The sequence below is a fragment of the Dipodomys merriami genome, unplaced genomic scaffold (assembly GCF_024711535.1).
Source record: "Dipodomys merriami isolate MVZ:Mamm:240054 unplaced genomic scaffold, mDipMer1.0.p SCAF_20, whole genome shotgun sequence".
Classification (NCBI taxonomy): Eukaryota; Metazoa; Chordata; class Mammalia; order Rodentia; family Heteromyidae; genus Dipodomys; species Dipodomys merriami.
Window position 1 is genome coordinate 29348750 of NW_027203382.1, and position 25636 is coordinate 29374385.

The 25636-nt window shown below is 39.9% G+C and overlaps 1 protein-coding gene across 5 annotated transcripts in view; it reads left to right on the top strand.

Moving 5' to 3' along the window:
• The window catches only part of Arhgef28 (Rho guanine nucleotide exchange factor 28), a 274202-nt gene that overhangs the window by 160786 nt on the left and 87780 nt on the right, over positions 1–25636 (top strand). For all 5 annotated transcript variants that reach the window (XM_070031346.1, XM_070031344.1, XM_070031345.1 and 2 more), the window contains 4 exons: positions 15893–16014; positions 19084–19361; positions 21661–21856; positions 25416–25527. In XM_070031346.1, the coding sequence (XP_069887447.1) occupies positions 15893–16014; positions 19084–19361; positions 21661–21856; positions 25416–25527 (708 nt within the window). The remainder of the gene's footprint in view (positions 1–15892; positions 16015–19083; positions 19362–21660; positions 21857–25415; positions 25528–25636) is intronic.

Genomic DNA, 25636 nt, shown 5'->3' on the forward strand with positions numbered 1-25636 from the left:
TCCTTATTACCCTGTTTAAAAATTAATATTTTATACTTGAGAAAAAAGTTCTTTCTCTTTTTATAGGATTTTATTAATTGTATAGATATTGTAAGGAAGGAGGAAAAAAATCAAAGAAGCCCATATATCTTTAGGAGATACAGTCATATATTAAAGAGACATGATATATACAAGTTACCATTAAGTGATTCTGGGAAAAATACATATAAGAAAGCAGAATTGTGCACTGATTAGAGTTACCTTGGATTCCAAAAGAAAGCTGAGTGAAATGTTAATAAGAGGCCAATATGGGTAGAAGGTACACAGTGTTCTTTGTGGTGGTCTTTTTATTTTTTTTTCCAGCTTTCCTGTAAATCTACAGTTATTCCCAAATAGAAAAAAAATTCAAGTTAACTCCTGGGAGAGGAGATGCATTAGTCCTGAACACTTCTGAGCACATATTGCTAGTTGGACATCGAGAAGTGTTGGAGGAGTAAATCATTCTGTGACATTGCCACGCCTCTGAGCTGATTCTCACTTACTTACATTTGGGCAGTAATTGGCTTTACCTTTACATTTAGGTTTGTATTTATGTTGTCCAGTAAACTTACTTAGGTGCCTATGTTGTTGGGAGTCCAGGCAGTCTAAGAACCTGGATGGAGGTAGGGAGGATCACTTATTAGGAGGCGAGCAGGCATTTTGAGAGTCCAGTGGAGAGGTAGGGAACACATTAATCACACTCTTGCTTTAAATCCAAACTTGGACCACAGCCAGTGTGAGCTCCAGCAGAAAGTCATCACATAGCTATGTATAAATTAAACCTGATTCAAGTGAAAGCAAGTACCTGGGACAAAGAAATGCTTAACTCTTTGTGGCTAATAAGCAAAGGAGGACTGAAATTAAGTTGGTAGCAGGGACTAAAGGATTGTTAGACCATGCTCCATTAAATGGTGGCAACCCAGTTGTGAAGACAGGGATAAGCAGTGAGAGCTGGACAGAGTCCCAGAACCTGAAACCTTCAGAGTCAAAAGGGCAGCAGAAATGACCTGGCTCAACCACCTTCATCTCCAGGTGAAGACAACAGGGCTGTAAGAGGTGAAGCGAGAAAATTATTCACATGCTTAACAAATATTTCTAGAGTGTCACCGTCTGTCCAGAGGGTAGAGGAAATAATGACCCTGACAGATGTGCCCTGATGAAAGGATCTTACATCTCCCTGAACCCTGACATACCACCTCCATCAGGTAGAAAAAACACCAAGAGACTTGAGTATACAACCTAGTGGGCATTTTTTGAAGAATTATATGGTTTTATTGCTTAGAGAATGGTACCCAAGTTGTCGTCAGTTTTCAAAAGCTAGGTGGGCTTGAATTTCTCTCTGATTCCTTCCTTCCTTCTAATGATCACGAACATCATTCTAAGCTATAGGTTCCAAACACGCGAGAAATCTTGAAGGAGAAGTTGAAGGCTTGGGATTTCTAGTTTTACAGAAAACCTGTCTTGTTTTTGGTCAGAAATAACCTCTTCTATTTTGTATTAATAGTTCCTTCTCTGGACCCTCCTTGTTAGAATTCTTTAGTGCTCTTGGTTTCCCCCCGCCCCCCAATTCCTTAATATGTACCCAGTTTCAGCACATTACTGGCAGATTTAGAGAATGAGGTTAGAGTGGGTTTGGTAATGAAAGGAAAGCCTTCCAGATCATATTTGAACTCAAAATGATGTAGCATGTGCTGTCTTACCTTCATTCTGTCAGAAAGGCGAGAGGATGTCATTGGAAGTACTTCCTCTGGGAGTGATCAGCACATCATGTCCTTGAAACCAAGCTGGCAGTGAGACCTGGGGGCAGGGGAGAAGCCATCTCAGGAGTTGCCCTTTGTCATTCCCTGGGCAGCACCTGGATAGGCCGTTCTGGGAGCTCAGTGGTTAATGATTGGAGTCTCCAGAATCCACTATCGTTCCGCTTTAAGGCCGCTAGGAATGCCTGGATTTTTGTTTCATTGCTTTCAGCAGGAGATTCTACCAAGAAGTTTACTGTTTATTGATTAAAGATTAATTAAAACTATGGGGATTGGACCTCACTGCAGTCTCCTTTAATTATCATTCAGTCTATAAACATGCATATTTTAGCAGACATCAGCAGGTCTCAAGAAGTTTTGAAATATTTTCTTCTTTGTGCTTTTCACCCACTTGGGCGGCATCTCCCGTTTTTCAGTCATTCTGGCTGACTCTAGCTCATATCACCTCCCTCTTTAGTGATGGCACGTGTGAAGAAGTGCTTCCTTCCCACCTTCCCTCGCTTTTCCTTTTTCTGGTACAAAACCAATTTGTGATTGCGGAAGAAGGCAACAGAGCAGAAAGCTTGACAACCTTGGAAAGCTCAGGGAGCAGCCATTTGCTGTAGTGATAGTGACAATAACTAACATTATCTGACACTTTATTATTTATAATGACTTCATTTTGCTAAACTGTAGTGGATATGATGTCTGATTCAGGAAATAACTCTATTATCAATGTGAGCTGTTTTACAGATGAAGAAACTGAGGCCTAGAGAGAGCTATGATTTGGATATGGTTTAAGTGTATCCTGACAGGGTTCCTGTGTTAGGCTCTTGGGGGTTTCCACCAATGTGAAACACAATGTGGTGACATTAAGAGGTGGTAAGGAGAGGTGGAGCCTAGCAGGAAGTCATTCCACCATTCTAGGCATTTCCCATGAAAAGGATTAAGGTGGTTCTTGTGGGACCCTGATTAGTTATCAAAAGAGGGTTGTTCAAAATGCTGAAATAAGGATACAGGTTGACCCGCTGTAACAATTAGATGTACAAGACACTATGCTGAAAATGAACTTTACAACTTCCGGGAGGGGGGGAAGGGAGGTGGGGAGAGAAGGGATGGTAGGGGAAAAACAAAGGAAGGGGTAACAATGCTCAATAAGAAATGTACTCATTGCCTTGCTCATGTGACTGTAACCTCTCTGTATAGTATCTTTACAATAAAAAAATATGTTTTAAAAAGAGGGTTGTCATAAAAGCCAAACTGCCTCCTCTCTATTCTCTGGCTTCTTGTCTTGTGTGAGAGTTCTTTCTTTTGCATATACTTTAGAACCCATGCTATGCAGTTTTGATTTTGAGCTTTCAAAACTTTAAGGTAACTATACCTCCTTTGTTTACATACTGTATTAGTGGTAAATAGACTAATATAAAATGTTTAAAAATTATTTAAAGGCTATAGTAGGAAACACAAAGAATGGAAAACCACAGCAGAATAAGGAAAGTTTTGAATAAGTCTTATAAATTATTTTCCATATGTGTTATTTTAAAAAGACTTGCATATTAGATGTAATTGTTCTCTTCACTTATTAGTTAAGGAGTAGAGACTAGGAAAAGAGAAATGAGGCAGAGGTAGTAGGGAGTTAATCTAAGCCTAGATAAAACCCTGGACTTGAGAGAAACTTTTTCCTAGTGCATTCCACACTTTCTTAGGAGCAAGACAGGTAGGGGGTGGCAAACTCCAATGAGCTGATACTGTGTGGTCAGTAGGAACTGTTTTATGTAACCTGGCTTCTCTCTCGCTTTTGCAAAGTTCTGAATAGGAAGTGGGGTAGCAGAAAGAACTCTCTCAAATTTGGGACTACAGGTGTATGCCACTATGTGTGGTTTGTTTGGGCTTTTTAAAATGGGCTTATTTGGGCTGTGAAGGTGGCTCAGTGGTAGAGTGCTTGTCTTGCATGCATGAGGCCCTGGGTTCGATTCCTTAGCACCTCATAAGCAGAAAAAACTGGAATTGGTGCTGTGACTCAAGTGATAAGAGCACTAACCTTGATAGAGCTGAAGAGCTCAGGGACAGCACCCAGGCCCAGAGTTCAGGCCCCATGACTGACCAAAAATAAAATAAAATAAAATAAAATGAGCTTATTTGCTGAGCACTTTGGCTCACACCTGTAATCCTAGCTACTCAGGAGCTTGAGAGCTGAGGATTGCAAGTCAGAGGCAGCCCAGCTAGGAAAGTGAGACTCTTATCTCCAATTAGCCACAGATAACTGGAAGTGGAGCTGTGGCTCAAAGTGGTAAGGGCCTAGCCTTGAGCAAAAAATGCTCAGGGACAGTGCCCAGGCTCTGAGTTCAAGACCTACACTACCACCAACAAAAGAGCTTATTTAATAGATGAAGTGTGGTATCTGATTTGAAAAACAACTTTGAACATAGTGAATATGTAGAGGTATGATGACTTTTCATACAATTTAATAATTTTTTTGTGCAGAATGAGCTTACTTATTAATTCTCTTCCTTTCAGGAAGTTTCATTGAAAAGAGATGGATATGTGAGTGCATGTGTGGGTGTAGTCACTCTAGAAATTCCCCCAGGGAATTCCCCCAGAAATTGCCACAGGAGGCAATATAGAAATCATTAAGGAAGAGAAATATTTTCCTAAAGGTGACATCACCTGGTAAGATTTCTTTAGCTTTTAGTGAAGATCCTGCTTGGAGACCTCCCTTTGGCAACAAAGGAGAGCAGGCCCATAGCAAGGCCTGGCCAGACAATGCAGCTACAGACCCCTCATGGCTTGTGTACAAATATTCATCCAACTTTTTTGCATGTGTGCCTATACTGAGGCCTGAACTCAGGCCTAGGTGTTGTCCTTTAGCTTTTCAGCTCAAAGCTGGTTCTCTGCCACTTGAGCCACAGCTCAACCATCAGCTTTTTAATATTTAACTGGAGATAAGAATCTCACAGACTTTCCTGCCTGAGCTGGCTTTGAACTGACCCTTAGATCTCAGCTTTCTGAGTAGCTGTGCCTTTCTTGTCTGTTGTGTTTTTATGGTAGCCCTTCTCATTCTGTATCATAACTACCAGTGATATCTGTACCAGAAGGCAGGAATTCCTTGGAGGAAGAGGCTGACCAATACCTTTTCACATTTCCAGTACCTAGATCACAGAATACATGCTGTAAATATCAGGTGATTTACTCTTTATTTTTATTATCCGCATGAAGCAAGTCCTACCCTGTAGGCAGTAGGGCAGAGAGGGGAAAGAGTATATTGTAGCTTAATATAGCAAATTGCGTCAGATGTAATAATGTTGTCATCTTCAGTAACTGCTTAGTGACTTTGAGTAGCATTTCAGGTTTCTTCCCCCATTCTCCACCCACCTTCTTTGCCAATTCCTGTTGAGGGTAATGGGAGGGGCCTGGTTCTTGAATTTACAAAGTGTCTTCTGGATCCTCATGAGGACTCTACTGTGGTGTAACTAGCCCAGGCTCTTTCTAGAAGTATAGTTGTTAATTATTCCTGGGTCTTCTGACATCTGTGACCAAAGTCTGCCACTGAAATCTTCTCCCTGGTTTTGGGTAGGACTTGAGTGATTGTCTTTCTGGTCTTATCCTGACTTAGCATCACTCTAGCTCCCATACTATAGACCTTTGGGATCTATGCCCCTGGCCACTGGCCTAATGCTACTCTCAGAAATATTGGTCATAGGGTCTGTTCCTTTGTACCATGGTGCATTCCGTGGCCACTTACAGGTTCTCCACTTGGCCATATCTTGCTCTTCTCTGAGGCCTTTAGCAGACAGATCCTAGCCCTGCTGCCCAGCTCTGCTCTCTCTGCTTAGTGATGGTTGTCCTCAAGATGGAATGGGGACAGCCTACAAGGTGATCTCCTTCAGAGCCTCTGATGGATACAGAGACAGTCTGTTCTCAGAATGGATCCCACCCTGTCTCATACTACTCTCCACAGTCAGGGAAACCACTAGTCTCATCTGTCTGATTTCCATCATCCCTGACAATGGGAAAATCCTGATGATGAATTCAAGTAAATCCCATATCCAGTTCTCTTTCATACACATCTGTCCAGAGTTACTCATGATGATGGAACAAGGATTCAGGAATTCAACCATAAGAAACCTGGAGCAATTGGGAAGTATGCCAGAGAGTACTTGGCTTTCATTATTTATTCATTCACTCAAAATGTTCTTGTTGAAGACACATAAAGAATTTACATTTCCAAAGATAATTCTTTCTTTGGTTAGCAGAGTTCCTTTTATATGGTTGAACTCAGTAAACTTTGGCAGAATTTGGGAAACAAAAATATACGGCTCTGGGGAGGGAGTTCAAAAAGAAATGTAATCAGCACCTGACATGTAACTGCAACCCCTCTGAACTTCACCTTTACAATGAAATAAATATATGGCTCTAGAGATGAGCACTGGGAAATTGAGGTTCCTTATGACTTTGAACAAAATTATTTTTGCACGTCAGTATATTTCCATGGAGACATTACAGAAGGATTTGAACTATCTACCTTGTTCCTTGTTGTGATGACCTAACAGCATCCTTCTCATATGTTTATATTTGTAGAGTTGCTTGAAGTGTTCTCAAAAAAGTCCTGCCATTTCATACTTGAGTTCTTTTGGTCTATCCTGTTGTGTGTGTGTGTGTGTGTGTGTGTGTGTGTGTGTGTGTGTGTGTGTGTGTGTGTGTGTGTGTGTGTGTGTGTGTGTGTGTGTGTGTGTGTGTGTGTGTGTGTGTGTGTGTGTGTGTGTGTGTGTGTGTGTGTGTGTTGTTCCCTTGAGTCCTGTTTTTTGTGTGTGTGTGTGTGTGTGTTGTTCCCTTCCACCCCTCACTTGCCAATTTTTTCTTCAGATGAGCTAATTTTCTTTAGCTCTTGAATCAAGAAGGAATTGTTAATTAAATCTAATCACACATAAGTGCACACAGATCTCAGGATTTTTTATTTATTCAATTGCCTGAGAGAAGCAATGGCAGAAACAAGATATATCACTTGCGAGATCTTTCTTAAGCACAATCATGTACTCCGTAAGGCTACTTTGAACTACTGTAGTTTGAAAGATTTAGGGCAAATTGTTATTGACCTCAGAGGACTTAAGTTTTCTTCTTTCATCCCCTTTTCTCTGTGGGTTTCAGACATTATTATAGGCGAAAGGGTTTGGGTTCTTCAGTAGTTTTGAGAAACTGAGTCTTTTAAACCAGAAGAAAGGATTTGATTGTAGAAAAACCAAATTGTACTTGTTTTTGAGAAGGAATTGACAACATCGTTTCCAGGGAGAAGGCTGAAGAAATGGCTCTCACCTCTGGAATCCATTGACTTTTGACCTTAACATCTCTTTTGGAACAAGGTGGGGCTGGAGGCATGGCCTTGTCCCAGAGTTCTGTTCTGTGTAGCATCCCCAGAAGGTGAGGTAAATGCCAAGGGGGCATTTGGCATTTGGATGGATGTTAGAGGCTCTGGTGTGGTTGACAGGAGTTTCCTGGTTGCTCTCAAACATCTCTTGGTACAAACAAAAGTCTACAGAGTAATTTTGCTTACATGGGACCCACAGGAAATTCCTGGGCTGAGGATAATTTTGGAATTTGGATGGATACTTTCTGTAACCTCAGGTCCAACTCAGAAAAGTGAAGCCAAGAGATTTTCTATGCCAAGACTAATATCAGAGAAAAACTCAGAGAACCTTGAAGGAGGAATGGCCCAGGAGATAAATTCCAGTTGCCTCTGGAAATGTTCACTTTTATTGTGACAGCAGGTGTTTTCTTTCTTCTGAATCAGGCTAGGATTACAGGGGAAAAGGGCTTTCTGTACATTTCATGATTTGGCAAAGGTCCCTTTAAATTGAGAGACAGTATACAGCAGTGACAAAAGATGGGTTTGGTTTCTGGTGCTGACCTCCTGGTTAAATCACTCAGTGGTGTGTGGGACAATCAGTCTTTCCAGCTTCTCTTTTGTGCCTCTTCTTTTAGTGGTGCTGGGGATTGAACTCAGGATTTCATGCATGCTAGGCAAGTACTCTGCCTCTGAGCTACATGCCTTTCCTTTCTTAGCTTTCTTGTTTTCACAATGAATATTATACTATCTTGTGATTAAAGATCAAGGAGAATATAGTTGGCAGATGGTTAAAAACAACACTAAATAGACTCAGGCAAACATTTCTATTTTCACACACAGACACAAGTATACACGTACATATTTCATATGTATATATATATATATATAGTGTATCTACAAATATATACTTATATGTTTCATGCATACACACATATATGCCTGCTTTTCAGCTTTTTATAAAGAGGACCTATGTTATATGTAAGTTTATCATATGATTAATTTGGTGATAAAGATCAATTTTTATATGAAATTACACAGCATTTAAAAAAACAGCACGTTTTAAAGGTATCTTTTTTTCTTATTTTATTTTTTTATTTTTGGTGGTTCCAGACCTCTTGTTGGCTAGGCAGAAGCTCTACTGCTGAGTCTTACATCCAGTCCTTGTTGAACATGTTAGTTTGAGACAGGGTCTCTTTTTCTTAGGTGACAAGTGTGTACCACCATGCTTAGTTTCTTCCACTGAGATGTGATTGTGAAGACTTGTTTGCCTGGACTGGCCCATGATGCTCATGGTATCATTTTCTCAAATACCTAGGATTATAGGCATGAGGCAACATGCCCAGCTTTTTTTTTTTTTTTTTTTTTTTTTAGTTTAGATGTAAACATGGTTCTTTTTTTTTTTTTTTTTTGCCAGTCCTGGGCCTGGGCACTGTCCCTGAGCTTTTGCTCAAGGCTAGCACTCTACCACTTGAGCCAAAGTGCTCCTTCTGGCTTTTTTACTGTGTGGTTCATTGGAGATAAGAGTGTCACAGACTGTCTTGCGATCCTCAGCTCTCAGCCTAGGATTACAGGCATGAGCCATTAGTGCCTTGCTAAACATGGTTATTCTTAAGGATCGTAGAGATTACAGGTAGCAAAAAGTTGAAAATAAAAACCACCTATATACTTTATCATATAGAGATAGCAGTTGTAATATTAGTTTTTCTTTTCAGTGTTTTCTTCTGAGTATTTTGACTGTTGTACTAGTAACTAAGATAAAATTACATACTTACTGTTTTATGAATGTTTTCTAAGCAACCCTCACACTGTCATATCCTGGCAGCAAGTCACCAGGAAGTAGATAAACATACCTAGGTACAAGACACACTGTAACACATTAATGAAACTTCTTAATGGGAAAATACCAAACATTGCTCAAATACCATTTTCTTTGTTTCCAAATAAGACACTCTGTACCCCCAATTATTAAAGTGCTTGGAACCACCTAGCAGGGTGCCTACATACAGCTGGTGATTACTGGTTGAATGACCTTGGGAAGTGAGTTAAATGGCACTGTATTTGTTCAATGAAGGTGATGAATAATGTAGCTCCCAAGGATTATGTTGGGATAAAATAAGTTCATATAGGTAAGTCATACATAACATCTGGCTCATAATGCACACTGATGAGTCCAATTGGGATGATACCTCTGCCCTGTGAGGAACAGGAGGCCCATATATGTTGGCGTTTGCACTATTTTATATTTTTCCTCTACTTGCTCTCTTAGGATTCTTTTGTCTTCTCATCTTTTCTTCAGTGCCTTTATCTTACAAATCTGCCTAATTGTCCCATTATTCCTTTAGCAAAAGGCTACCAATCTGATAATTGAAATAAAAGGTTTAAACGGTATTATTCTTGGCCTGCAGATACCAAGGATCCAGGAAATACTTGGGACCTGTTATTCTGCCCAATCTGTAGGTCTGACAGAATGAGGAAGCGACTTTCCTGAAGAAGAGCAAAGTGATGTTCTCTTGTCATCATTTACCTGGTGCAGGCACCAGGTAAACATAGAGGTGATGAAGAAGGCTGTGAGATAGAAAGCGTTGACCTGTGCAGAGACTTGTCAGGGGACTTCCTGGGGAATACTCAATAATGACTGCACTTTGAGGATGTTTGGTTTAAGAGTCTTTAAGCTGAGGGGCCTGGGCTGGATCAGGTGCACATGGTACCTAGAAATCAGTAAATACTCAGTAAAAAGAATGACTTGGTGAATGAATGAGTGATAGAAGAAATATACCATTCCCTTCCACTCTGGAGCAGAGCAAGAATGGCTGGACCAAGCCCAAGAAAACCTACAGAATTGGAGAAATATCACAAATTAAAAGACTATTCTCTTAGTTGTATCTGTTACACATTTCTGTTTTTAAGGAGATATTACTCATTCTTCCCATGAGTCTCTATTGTGTGTCAATTGACTATGTGTTAGTGGGATGACAGCTGGTATAGGAGAAAATACAGCAGGGATGGAATGGCTGCCATCTTACATATAATGGCTCTTACTGTGATGGATCATTGATAGAGGCACATTTGCCAAGAAACCTTACGTTGGCAAGGAAGCCAAGCTTCTGGCTATCTAGGGAAAGATCAGTGCAGGTGGAGAAAGCAGCACATTGCAGATGGCCTGAGGCACAAGATTGCAAGGAGGCCAGTGTGTCTGGAGTATAGCCGATGAGGCTTCAGAGAGGGTAGAAGAGGGGCAGGTTAAGTGATAGCACTGATGGTTCTAGTAAGTTTGGCTTCTACTCGGAATGAGACCGGAAGTCATTGGAAAACTTTATATGCATGACATGAGGTAATTTCCTTTATTCAAGGATTGTAGGCTACAGAAAGTCAAGAGTGGAAGACAGAGAGACCAGTTTGGACATTATTAGGATAATCTCTGCTGTGGCAGTGGAGGTGAAAAAAATCTTAATGTGTGTGTGTGTGTGTTTGTGTGTTTGTATGTGTTTAAATGTTAAAAGAGAACAGTCAAGGGTAACTCCAAGGAAAGCCATAGTTACCATTTACTGAGAAGACAGTAGATGTAGAAGGAGAAGTAAAGCGTCCTGTTTTGGACCTGTATGGCTTCTAGACAGCTCTGTGGAGACACTGAGGAGAAGATGGTTGTCTTTAGTAGAGAGAGGTGGACTGGAGACACTGCATGGTGTATGTGACACTTTGATGTCAGATGACCCTGGGAATGAGTTGAAAGATGGGAGGTTGAAGATTGCCCCTGGAACGATGTAGCCTACCAGTCATGGGGCTGTGAAGGAAAGCTCCAGAAGGTGAGAGGACACCATAGAGTGTGTGTCCGAGCAACTCAGAGCAAAAACGGAATGTGTCCTTGTAGCAGCTGTTGCTGTGGGTCACAGAGACTATGGGCAGAATTGCCCATAGTCCTGTCATAGGAAGGCCACTGGTGACCTTGATGGGCGGGCACTGTTCCACCAGGGTGCTGGGAACGGAACTCTAAGCCTTACCCATTTTGGTGATGGCTCGTCATTCCCAGGAAATCCTGCTGGTACACTCATAAAGTTCAAGGTTTAAAACAAAGCACACCGAATGAATGAGTGAATGGATGAGTGAGGCCAACCTCCCCAGCCCTGGTGAAGAGGTTTCTGGACGGAGAGGTTCTACCTGACTCGCACAGGTGAGAACTTGGCACCCAGCGTGGGCCAGACAAGGCGGGCAGCAGGTTTGCAGAGAGCTGCCTTCACGGGTTGGGGTTTGTTTATGCCGGGGTGTGGGCCTCTTACATAACCAGTCAAGTAGGCCCTGTTTCCCTTCAAGCTACCAGGCCCTCGGCTTCTAGAGGGAGAGTTCAATTACATCAGAAACCAGGTTGCTGAAGTCCAGGCTGGTCTGTGAATACACTGCTTCCTGCCAGCTTTGTAGTGATTATAAACCTCAATGAGAAGGGAAGCCTCCCCCTACTTTTCCCCTCTTCCCACCCCCCCAACTCCTATCACCAACCTCTTTCTTCCAGTGGGAGCTTCAGATCTGGTCTTGCTTCAGCAAGAAGTCTCTGCATTGGGGGGCCCTTGGAGAGTCACCAGGGCCACATTACAAGCAGTGGGAATATTGGAGGGGGGAAGCTGGAGATCTCTCCAGAGGTACTGTTTATCCTCCAGGGCCCTGGCAGAGAAGCTGGCCTCAGGCCATCTCATCATGTTAGAGCACAGTCCTTCCTGAAATTCGCCCTTTGTCTTGAGAAGCACTGTTTCTGTCTGTCTGACTCTCCTCCTTGCTTACTCGGCTGAAGTTCTCACCCCTCCCGTCCTCCTGAGGGGTGGAAGGAAAATCGTACGGGCAGGTTGGCGGCTCTTTCCCCATTCACCATCTAGGTGTAGTAGTTATATTGTCCAGAATGGACTTTGCAAAGTTTCTTCACCTGAGTTAGAGCTGAAATAAGAATCCCATTTCAAATATCCTTTGTGTAGCTGGTGGAATGTTTGGTACATTCCAATAACCTTAATTTGTTTTTAGACATAGAAAGTTATAGCCAAAGGTACAGTTACTGCTTTAGGGAATCAAAACTACATAAAAGTATCAAAACTTTGTCATCTCATTACTTTTATAATAATAACAATGAGCATTGGCATAGTGCTTACTGTATGTCAGATTCTGTTCTCCTCAGTTAAAATATTAACTGAGTTAATTGAATCCTGGTAACTTGTCCTTATTTTACCCAGCGGCAAATGGAGACACAGCCTGAGAAACTTCTTGAGGTCACATAGCTCATAGATTGTGGAGCAGAGATGTGTACCTAGGGCAGTCTGGCTTCAGGGCCTGTCCCCTGATCTACTGCCACTGAAATTGGCAGCTGCTTAGAAGGGAACTGAGTCTTAGTTATCTTTCTTCTGTCTTTAAAATATGAGATTACCAAATGATGGAAATGAACTATGTCAGTGAAACTATAAAATTGCCCTGTTGCTAAGAAAAATTATTTTTATGATAGCACTAATTAAAGACAAATAGCTGGTATTCTTACTGTAATTTATTATTATTATTACTTTGTTTTGTGTTTCTTTTCTTTTCTTTTTTTTTTTTTTTTTTTTTTTTTTTTGCATATTGTGGGACTTTAACTCTGGGCCCAGGCACTGTCCCTGAGCATCTTTAGTTCAAAGCACTAGCACTCTACTACTTGAGCCACAGTACCATTTCTGGCTTTTTTGAGTAGTTGATTGGAGATAAGAGTCTCATGGAGTTTCCTGCCAAGGTTGATTTTGTATCATGATCCTCAGATCTCAGCCTCCTGAGTGGCTAGGATTACAGGCATGAGCCACTGGTGCCTAGCTGTTTTGTATTTCTTTTTGAGATGAAGTTTCACTACATAGTACAGGCTGGCCTGAAACTCAAAATACTTCTGCCTCAACCTCTGGTGTCCACCATGCCTTGCTGAAAATTACATTATTGTTGTTGTTGTTATTATTATTTATCATCATCATCCACATGGTCATCATTATATTGGTGGTACTGGAGTTTGAACTTGGGTCTTGTACTTACTTGCTAGGCAGATGCTGTACCACTTGAGCTACTCCTAGCCCTTTTTACTTTATTCAGGTAGGGTCTAGAGATTTTACCTGGAGGTGACCTCAGACCTCTGTCTTCCTACCTTCTGCCTCCCATTTGGCTGGGATGATAGGCATGCCACTGTGCTTCCTGGTTTCCTGGCTAAACTAGAGTCTTGCTAATTTGTTAACCGCTGCCCTTGAACCTTTTTTTTTCTGATCTCTACCTCCTGAGTAGCTGGGATTACAAGCATGTACTTGGCCGCAAATTATTTTTGTATGTTTACTGAAAAAGGATCCAAAGGACATTTCTTGGGGTTAATAACTTTTTGTTTAGTTTCCCAATAAAATAGTTGCATATGGAAGTAATACAATAATAGTCCTTAAAAATCTTGAAAACATCAGTCTTTTTTTCTTTTTAAATGAGAGCACTAGAATTTTTCTTTGGATGGACAGGAATAGAAGAGCAATTAGCTGCTTCAATGTGTGTGACTGTGCTTATTTGAAAGTACTCTTGCACACTCATTTTCTTTTCACAGTCAGTCTCACTCTGCTGATCTGAAGCCCTGCATTTATGGGGACCAGTGTTGAAATTAAACTGGTGTGGTGGTCTTATTTGTCTGTGTCATTTTCTGGTTAAGGCAGCCTTTCACAAGTAGACAGATGCTCAGATTTTATAAGTAACTATAGCCAATTTTGTAAATAGTTGTAACAAATGACTGAATCTACAAGGTAGGCTTTAGGTAATAGAACTAGAGAGAAGACAGCTTTTCCCTCTTCCTTGGAGTATTATATTCCTGTGAAGTCATGCCCACTTCCTCTAACAAGAGTTACAGTCTTGGTGGAGCCATCATCTGAGTGACAGGGTTAGGATAGGGTTTGGGCAGCTTTCCAAAGAGTAAGTATAAAAAGAGTAAGTATAAACTTCCCCAGAGTGGACAGGGCCAACCTACCACTGAACTGCATTGAATCCCATAGTCATCTGGGTTTTTGCTTTTAGGTTATCACTAGGTTGAAGAAGAAAGTCTGTTAGTATCTCTGAACCTTACATCTTATATCCCATAGAATTTTCCCTTTGGAACAAAGGACAGGCCTCCCCAACTTCCTGCTTTGATAGAGAACGATAGTGAGAGTTTAGTTGATTGCCTTGTTTGCATTACTTGCAGTGTGCCCTATCTACTTCTGATGTGAATACTGCCTCTCTGTTTACAGTGGGGAGAAGGACTCTCTTTAATAATAATCTAAAGCAGATGAAGTGAGACAATCTGGAGGGAGTGGCTATATCTGTGGCAGATGGTGAATTTAGTAGAGTGATGGTAAAGGCTTAGGAAGTGTCTCATTTCCTAATGTACTCCCATAGGCTCACAGATTTTATACACTGTCACAGGCAAGACTTATTTTTCTTTTCCTTTTCCTTTTTGTATCAGTGCTGGAGTATGAACTCAAAGCCTCACCTTGCTCTACCACTTCAGTCACATATACCGGGCCCTTCATGCTTTTTTTTTTTTTTTTTTTTTTTTCAAATAAGGACTCACATTTATAACCAGATAGGACAGCGATCCCCCTATTTATAGTTCTCGCCTGAGAACATAGATGAGTGTGACCATACCCAACTTTTTGTTGGTTGCGATGATGTCTCATGAGATTTTGGTCTAGGTTGGTCTTGATCCTCAATCTTCCAAATCTCAGCCTTCCAAATGACTAGGATACAGTTGTGAGTCACATACATGTTCTATTTCTAATGACGTTGTGGTGGCATTGGTGGCATTGTTCCTTTTATTCTCAAGAATTAGGAGGCTGTAAGGATGACATTTGCTGTGGGTGTAACATTGAATCTCCCCTATTAATCCATGTACAGATATTGATAGTCTATTAGCAATACAACACTATGATTAGTATTAATAACTTTATATACTAGATATGGTTAAAGATCATTATTTATAATACTAATGAACATAATAATAATAATAGTGATAAATAATGTGTACTGAGCAGTTACCTAACTTTGAGTGTCGCCTAACTTTACATGTATGAACTTGCTTCATCTTCATAACCACACTATGAGGAGAGTGTAATGATGATAATCTGCTTTTATGGGTAAGGGAACTCAGTGAGGGTGTCTGGAGATTTGGTAAACACACTAGTGATAGGAAACAAGGCCTGTGGCTTGAATATATGTTATTACTTTCAACTCTTTGATCCCTACAAATACAGTTTGGGACTCATCTTTGAGCAACCTTCCTCTAGTTGGAGCCCAGCAAGACAGAGGAGCAAACAAGACCTACTTCCATAATTAAACCAAAAAGTGTGGCTCTGGTTGGAAGTCTTGGCCTGATCTGTAGGAAATGCCAATCAGGACTGCCAGGCTTTGTACTATCTTTAGACCATTAATGATGGATCAGGCCTGTCATGTACCTGAGGACCATAGCATAGTCCCCAATCCCACCACAATACTGATAAAGGGAAACAAGCTTTCATCTGCTAGAGATCGAAAGCTAAGGTCTAATTGATTGTTACCATGATAACCCTAAACATGGGAAACCCACTGCTTGACATGGCTAAATATGATCACTCTACATGAGTGTCCGGAAAACTGAGAAACCTTGAGTAAAGAAGACAACTTGCATGCTCCAAAGAGTGATAACAGCAAGATGCCATGTGAAAACAAAATGTGGTCTTAATTGTTTTCTCATGATTTGACTAAGCTAACACTTGACTGTACAATACTTTCCTCTTACTTTATCTGTGTTGTGTTCATTTTCATCTAGATCGTTCTTTCAGCGTCCACAAAAAATCCAAGAATGCTTCGACATTCCTTGCTGCTGGCCGGCTTTCTGACATGCTCAATGGTGGTGATGAAGTCTATGCTAACTGTATGGCAATAGATCAGGTAAGGTGCCCTGAAATCACCAGGTAGAGCCAGGTATGAGAGGTACAGTCAGAATCTAGAGTTCCTTTGAAAATTCCAGCCTGGGAGAGGTCCAGAGGATGCTGCTGTAACATCTCCTCTCCAAGGTGTTTTACTATACTGCTTTATACCACAGCATAACCCTACCCCAACTGGAAACGTGGGAAGGAGGAAAGCTGATACATTGCCAGAGGGCTCTTCAGTGAGGACAAATAAGCATAGCACTAGATCTTCTGCATGGCTTTTCAATGAACAGTGCATGCAGGAAGTGATCAGGAAATGTTTGCCTTTGAATCCAGCCAGCAGTGCCTGGTCCAGCCTACATGATGCTATCATGGGATACACTCACATAAATTGCTTCTTTAACCCTTAGAACACACCTGTTAACAGATACCAGTTCTAGAAGTTGACTATCAAAGCAGAGTGGTATCATGTTATAGGGCTAGTGAAGATTTGAGAACTTTCCACCCATTCCCTGATAGAGGCTTGAGTTAATCTCATAAAAGCAGAGGCTTTGAATACATCTATATCTAATTATCCCCTGTTCTCTCTAACATAATGGGTTTTGAATTTTAGTACTTCTAAACACCTAATTTAAAGGAGGATTTGAGAGGTTTTCGTAAGTTTGGTAATGCAATCTCTGCCTTACCCACTGACTTTAAAAACTAATTTCCACATAAGATACACACACACACACACACACACACACACACACACACATACACACACACACACACACACACACACACCATATGTGTTTATACATATATATAATATAATATATATTTACTAATTGCTAAATTGGCAGTAAGGTATTTTGCTTCTTTGTTATTATTATGCTAAGAAATACTTTCTGCGATATAAACTCTTTTCTGTCTAGTAGTAGATCTCAATTTCACCCCTTTAGTTGATACTTCTACCTGTGTTCTGCAGTATTATACAGCATTATTACCATAAGTGAATAGTTAATTTGCTGTAAATAGCTCTATTGTTTTGTTGTAAGCTAAAGGTCTGTTCTAGTTATAGACATGTTCAGTGGAGCAAGGGACAGAGTGGGAGTTCTGGAACATTCTTTTTTTTTTTTTTGGGTCCGGTTGTGGGGCCTGAACTCTGGGCCTGGGTGCTGTCCCTCAGCTCTTCAGCTCAAGGCTAGCACTCTACCACTTGAGCCACAGTGCCACTTCCGACTTTTTTTCTTTTTGCTTATGTGGTGCTGAGGAATAGAACCCAGGGCCTCATGCATGCAAGGCAAGCGCTCTACCACTGAGCCACCTTCTCAGCCCCTGGAACATTCTTTAAAGGTACAGAGTAATTGTACTTTGTATGCTTTAGCCATACTTTAAGATGTGTATGTATGTATCTATGTATCCACCTATCTATATATGTATATATGTGCATATATAAACACATAGACATTTGTATGCATATATACATTTCTACCCACACAATATAATTGTTCTTTTTTAGCATCTACACTGTGTTATACAATGATTACACCAATTTACATATGTATATGTTTGTATATTTTACTTTCCAGCTTTTTTTGAGGTGAATTGACAAAACTCATCTGTATTTAATGTTTACAACGTGAAGTTTTGGTGTGCGTATGTATTATGGAGTGATGACTGCAGTCACACTAATTGAGCCTATCCATCACCTCCTATGATTAACTTTTCATTGTTATGAGACTTTCAGGATCTGCTCTCTACAATGTATTATTATTAACTACAGTCACCAGCTGTCCATTAGGACCCCAGACTGCAAGTGTGTACACTTTGACTAGCATCTCTCCATTTCCCTTACCTCCTAACTCTTAGTCAGCACTCTTGTATCCATTGTCTCTATGAACTTGACTTTTGGAGATGACACTATACATATTTATCTTTTTCAAGCTGGTTTATTTCAATTAGCACAGTGTCCTCCTGGTTCTTCCATGTTATCACAAATGGCAGGAATTTTAAGGCTAAATAAACTCTGTTTCCTCTATCTCTCTGTGTATTGATACACATATACCATATTTTTCTTTATTAATTTGTCTGTTGATGGATACTTCGTAATTCCATCTTTTGCCTCTTGTGAATAAAGCTGCCTTGAACTTGGGAGTATAGTTATCTCCTGAGGAGAGTGATTTTATTTCTTTATTTTCTTTGGCTATATGCACAGAAGTGTGAACATTAGATCATATTGACAGTTATATTTCAACTTAAAAAATATCTATACTGTTTTTCTGTACCATTTCATACTTCCCCTAACCCTGTAGCAAGATTCCCCTTCTTCCTTTTCACTAATAGTATTCTTGTGACTTTCCATAACACAGCCATCCTCACAGGCACAAGGTGATATTCTAATTTTGATTTGCATTTTCAGGTGGCTAATGATTCCAAGTACACACACACACACACACACACACACACACACACACACACACACACACACACTATTCTCTTTTCAGACTCCTTCTAATCTCTGCAGAGTATACAGTGGGGGATAAAGGTTCACTTGCTGGATTTGATGCTTATTATTTGCAGGCAGTTTTAAGTTTGAGGCATCTTCTGTCCTGTGAATAGTCAATGTACATGTACTTTATGTAGTTTTATTTTTTTCTTTGAGTTTGGTGATGTTATGTATCTTCAGTTATCTTAGTTATCCATATTCTCGTGAACTAATTGTAAATTAGAAGAAGAAAAAAAACATGAGGCAATTTTTTGTTCCCACAAGACAAAAAATAATGACAAACAAAACAAAAAAAAGATAAATAAGGGAAAGGTTTTCACTTTAGGATTTTTTTTTTTGCTGGTACCAGGGTTTGGACTTAGAGACTCATGTTTCCTTGACTGTTGCTCCAGCCTTTTCTGGTTATTTTTGGAGATGGGGTCTTGGAGACTCTTCTATTTGGGCTGGCTTCAAACTTCCATCCTACAGATATCAGTGTCCTAAGTAGTTAGGATTACAGGTATGAAGCCACTAGTACCTGGCAGGGAACTTGTTTACTAATTGAAGTACAGCCACTATTTCATGCGGTTTCTCAAAAAATGTTCTTTCAATTTCCAGGTTGGCGATTTGGATATCAACTATATTAATATAGGGGGAATTTCTGCTCATACAAGCCCTGACCCCCTGGAGTCTACTGTGGGAACTCAAAATTGCAAGCACGTCCTTATCCCTGACTCTGGCCCCGGTGTGTGTCCACGGGGTGAGAACAGGGAAACGATGGCAAGCAAGGAAGCCTGGAAGGCCTCCATGTCTTCGTCTGGTTCACATACTCCCAACTTGAATCTGGCTTTTGGGCTGCATGGATTTGAAGAACAAAGCCATCTAAAGAAAAGAAGGTAAAATACTATGTATGTCCCAGAAAACTATTGTAGAAAATGGAGAACTCAGTTAGACTTAAAAAAAATCTATGCTTAGTCTCCATCACATGTATCTCTACATCAAAATGTTGCCCCTTCTTATTTCCTATATATGTTGATTTGAAAGTAAGGCAAAAGTGACAGTCTTCTTCCCTCATCCCCTCCAGTAGGTGCTATCTAAAAACAAACTAAAGCAAAAAGAGCTGGGAGAATGGCTCAAGTGGTAAAACATGATACCCTGAGTTCAAATCCCAGTAACACACACAAACACGCACATGCATGCACATATACACACGTGCACATGCATATACATGCATGCACACACACAGATACACTATTCTGATCAGAACCTTATATTCTACTGCTGATCAAATCTTATTCTACTAATGAGATTCAGTAGATTAACAGTTTAACAAAGAAAAGTCATAGGCCAACTTAAATTAGAATTCTCTAATTAGAATTAGAGAAAAAGAATTGTTTCTAGTATTCAAAATAAAAGAATAGTGGAATATGTAGGTTAGGCTCATGCTGAAGGAGAAGCACGAGGAGAAGCATGTCTATAACTAAAAAGGCTTTCACATAAAACAGGATATGTTTTCAGGCTGCTAATTACTTATACATTGTTGATAGACAGGAAGCAAAGAAATAATGGAGAGCCAGAGCTGGAGATGGTAGCACATGCCTGCCATTCCATCACTCAGGAGGATCATGGGTATGAGGCCAGTTTGAGACTGTTTGGGGAAAAAATGAAAACAAATACTGAAAATTTATAACTTGATCAAAAATAAAATCTGGAAGCCGAATTCGATTTCTCATTTGGTGTTAATAGGATATTCTATTTGGAGTCTTTTTTGAGTTTGCAACAGTGTTACCATGTCTATTGTTGTTGGCTATGATTAAAAATAGACCTTTTAGATGGGAGCTGATGGCTCATGCCTGTAATCCTAGCTACTCAGGAGGCTGAGATCTGAGAATCACTGTTTGAAGCAAGTCAGGGCAGGAAACTCTGTGAGACTCTTACCTTCAATAATATGCTCCAAGAGTCACATGATTTGTTCAATTGATATTTCACACTGACATTTCATTTTTTTAAAGGAAAAATAACCCGAATGGGTTAATCTGAAGTTTCGTCTGCTAATTGTTTGTAGTTCAAAGTCAAGATGGTTTCATTGGGTTGTGGGACATGAAAGTATTAACACTAGAACTGAAATCACCAAAGAAAAATGCATTTAAAAACACGTCCTTTGTGGAACTGGAGACGATCATGTATGAACGGACTCAGAAAGACATTGTATGTTTTGTCTCATAATGAAATCTAGATCTAAAAAAAATGGACATAAGTGTAAGTAGCAGACTGTGGGGAAAGAGAACCAGGGGAGACGTGAGGGAGAGAGAATATGATCCAAGTACATTCTATGGGTATGTAAAAAGCTGGAATAGGAAGTAAGAAGCAGTAATGGAAGGGGTGCATATGATAAAAATATATTATGGAAATACATGTATTGAAATATCACAACAAAACCCCTCCAACTGTATAGTTAATAAGCACTAATGAAAACTGCATCCTTCATTAACACTGGCAAACACGGATGGTCTGGACAGAAGAGTTGTGAAAAATGCAACTGTGATCCTGGAATGTACAAGGTCAAATTCTTTCCTTTTAATTTTGTAATGATGAAAATTGAATGGGGAAAGAAAACCTGTAGTCAAGCAGAAACACTACATAGTTCTGAGATAGAATAATTTTAAATAAATCTCTGAAAGTGATCATCTAGGGTGACATGTTTGGGTCCTTGAATGTAACTTGTTTTTGACCTATGCTTGTCTTATCTGGGCCCTCCTCAATTTTCAGCTGAGATTCACTGGGAGAACACCACGTTGTGTATTCCTTGACATCCTGTCTACCCCAAGCTTATGTCCAAAGAGCCCAGGAACTCTGTGTTGTCTGCACATTTGAAGGGTTCCTTAGTGGGGCTTATAAAAATTACATTTACAAACAAAAATAGTGATGATAGTACTAGCTCAAATCTGCTTTTTGTTTGGCAAGGTGATTAACATGATTTTTGCTAGGTAGAAGAGTTCATTGGGAGAAACACAAACCCTTCTTGATAAAGAGACTTGGAGGAGATCAAGAAAAAACATGAATCAAATATTCATTGGAAATTAAGTCACTACACATTGTACCGCACACCAGTGAGAGAATCTGAGCTCCGAAGAATAGAGCCAATATCTGTCTGCATGTTTGTTTATTGAGTTGCTTGCTGATTCCTTGCTTTAGTTCCAGCCTGGATGCCCTGGTTGCTGACAGCGAGGGGGAAGTGTGTCCTGAGCAGCCTCACCTGTGCCATGCTCCAGTGTCTCAGAGTTCCTCAGGAACTAGGGTTCCTAGCGGAGATGAACTGGATTCTTTTGAACCAGATCTTAATATCTCCAGAACTGAATCACTCTCTCTTTCAAGTAATCTGCAGTCAAAGGTAATTTATTGATATGAATCCAGCATATTCTAAGTGTGCAGAATGTTCAAAGTGTTTCTATTTCTATCAGAAAGACAATTCTGGATGACTCACATCTGAACTATTTTTTCTTTTCTCGTGTATGTGTGGAGACTCTTGCTTTGCTCCAGTCTGTCTTTAATCCCTGTGAATCTGTGGTAACTTTTATAATTCTTACAGTGACTAATTTCTGTTTCCATTAGTTCACAAGGAATCTGTTCCATTTTCACATCCTTGGAAAAATGTTACATTTTGTACAAGGATTCCTACTATCCCTTAAGCAAAGGGAACAAAACTGGTCGTCTTCAATGATTTTGAAAGATCAAACTTGGTTGTTTCCTATAATTTTCACTTGGCTCAGATGAGGAGTAAATAATGTTAGCAAGGCAAAGGTGATGTTTGTTTTGCAATTCTGGCTTTGTAAACTAATTTGCAGCATCATAAACTTTGTCAGTTTTTCCTCTCATGCCAGGCTTTCTCTTGTTGGCAGTTTCACAGAGAATTTCACTTTGTTGTGGTTATTTAAAGAAAAGAAAAAGCTTGAATTCCTTCTTCCAGTCTTGCAAAGAAAGCCCTTCTGTATTTGAACATATCTTTTTTTTCCTATTAGATTTAGGTTATTTCCCACTCATTTTCTTTTTAAGTTTACTACTGTAAAGACAAGGTGTTATGCTAAAACTTGTTTTACCAAGAACCTGTGGCTGTTCATATTAACACATTTTACTTTTGTAACATATCCTACTGTATGCAAAATGTTTTTATATATAATATATAGAATTTTGTACAGCTCACTTAGGATATCAGTAGTGCTTTTATTAGTAACATAAAATGATATTAGAGAAGGAGAGGGGAGGAAGGAAAGAAAGAAAGGAAAGAAAGCCTGTGATATTAATTTGTTTTGGATTTTGAATGGGAATGTGAAAAGAACTCATCATTACTTAGCATGAAAAGTTTTCAGTCTTTGTGAAAGTTTTATTTGTTTGTTTTTTAGACAACTCTTTCCTGAAAAGTATATTTTGCCTTGCCTCTGTACTTCATGTAACATTGCCAAAGAGTTTTGGATGATACCCAAAGTTCTGTTGTCATAAAAATGGCACACATGACTTACCATATATGATTTAAATGGAGAAGATGGCAATTGGTGAGGGTCCTCTGTGGCCCACTCACTGTTAAGAGAGCTCACCATCTTGTAGCCCTTCTCACATCTAGTAAGACAGCCAAGGAGCCAAAGTCCAAGGCCCTTTGAAGCCAGATCAGGCTTCTGTTTTCAGCTTTCCTCTGGGCTCTTTAACCAATGAACTCAGGGGAACCATGTGTTTTTACTTAGGAGTAACCGAAGAAGCTAATGAGTAGGAAGGACAGTTTCTGATGGCTTTAGTAAAGAATTTTGCCTTTTTAATCTTGTGATATCTTAAAACTGTATGGGCAGGATTAATCCTAAAACCTCTGTAGAATCAGAATTGGATATTGTACATAGCTTTGTTGGGGTTCTACTGCATAGCTGTCTAAATTTTCTGTAACATGTAAGAAAACCATGCTTTAATTGTCCTGCAGTTTCATGTATATTGCCAAGATAACAATAGAAATAATATACACTTGGAAAAATAGAGGAAAATGCCAGGTTACTATGAAGAACTAATGTTAAAAATATTTAAATCAGTGATATTCAAACTTTACTCCAGGAAGTATGGGATGGAAGATGTACTAAAAAATGTGCACACACAGGTGGTTATTTGGAAATATTAAAAAAAACTCTTGCAATTCCAAATAGCTATTGCTATTAATCATCTGTAAATATAGAAATTGAAGTGTGTATAGAATTTCAGATAAAATCTCTTTTTGTTTTGTTTTGCTGGGCCTAGGGCTTGAATGCTGGGCCTGGGTGCTGTCCCTGAGCTTCTTTGGCTCAAAAGCTAGTACTCTACCACTTAAGCCACAGCACCACTTCTGGCTTTTTCTGTATACAAGTTTATTGGAGATAAGAGTCTCGTGGATTTTCTTGCCCAGGATGGCTTCAAATCATGATCCTCAAATCTCAGCCTCCCGAGATTACAGGCATAAGCCACTGACGCCTGGTGATAAAATAATTTTTAACCGTCTTTGTTTTTAACCAAATTGGTTGGAATGGCATAATTGCATTCTGAAGTATGTGTAGGAACCATTCCCCAAATCTCAATTTTATTAATACACTAAAAATAGAACTTTAAAAAAGTTGTGAGAGGCAAATAGAAACAGTTAATAAGATCATTTAAGAAATAATCAGATTGAGCCAGGTACAGCTCACGATGGTAATCCCACCTACTTAGGAAGTAGAGATCAGGAGGATGATGTTTTGAGGCTACCCTGGGCAAAAAGCAAGACCCTATTTCAGTCAACAAGCTAAGGTGCGGTGGTCATCCGAGCTAGGTGGGAGACAAAAACAGGAGGGTCATGGTTCAGGATAGAAAACAAGATCATATCTAAAACAAATAACTAAAAAAATCAGAAAGCATGGATCAAATGGTGGAATGCTTGCCTAGTAAGCTAAAAACTGTGAACCCAAGTACCACCAAAATAAATAAGTAGAAAAGAAACACTCAGGCTAATTTTTACAAAGATACTGGTTTAGTAGCATTCATGGTAAACTCATACTTTCAGTCTCATGTAGGAATTTTTCTTTGTATTGGTCCTGGGGCTTAGACTCAGGGCCCAGGGATTGTCCCTGATCTTTTGTGCTCAAGGCTAGTACTCTACCACTTGAACTACACTCAAGTAGTATTGTAGATGTGGAGGGGAAGAGCAAAAACATATCATTTAACTAGGGATACAGGTGGACCCATTGCAAAAATGAGATGTACAAGTCGTTTTGTCAAAAAACGAACTTTACAACTTTGGTGGCGGGGGGTAGGGGGGGCCGGAAGGGGGGAAGTGGGGGGAGTATGGGAAGGGATGGGAAGGGGAAACAAAGAGGAGGCAACAATGCTTGATAAGAAATGTATTCGTTATCTTGCCCATGTAATTGTAACTCCTCTGTACAGTATTCTCACAATAAAAGAAAAAAAGAAGAGTCTCATTAAATTTCTTGCCTGGGGTTTTGAACTGCAATCCTCAGAACTCAGCCTCCTGAATAGCTAGTATTACAGGTGTGAGCTACCAGTACCTGGTTTCATGTGTAATTTAAAAATTTTTTATTTTATTGTAAAGATGCTGTACAGAGGGGTTACAGTTACATGAGTAAGATAATGAATACATTTCTTGTTGAGCATTGCTACCCCTTCCTTTGTTTTTCTCCTACTATCCCTTCCAGAATTTTGTTTTAAAGACTTCATTATTGGGGCTGGGAAGTGGTAGAGTGCTTGCCTCGTATGCATGAGGCCCTGGGTTTGATTCCTCAGCACCACATAAGCAGAAAAAAGCCAGAAGTGGCGCTGTGGCTTAAGTGGTAGGGCGCTAGCCTTGAGCTGAAGAGCTGAGGGACAGCGCCCAGACCCAGAGTTCAGCTCCATGACAGACCAAAAAAGAAAAAGAAAAAAAAAAAAGACTTCATTATTATCTCTTTTAGGAACCACTGCTTTCTGGAATCCGTTCGAGATCTTATTCCTGCTCATCTCCCAAAATTTCTTTAGGAAAAACTCGACTGGTGCGGGATCTTACAGTGTGCAATTCCAGTGAAGGTAAACATTATTTGCCATTTGGCTTTGAAAGCATTTGATTCCAGAACAGGTGTTCAGTGTAGATACACAAGTCACACAAGAACAGCAGGGGATTTTCAATTCTAGTTCC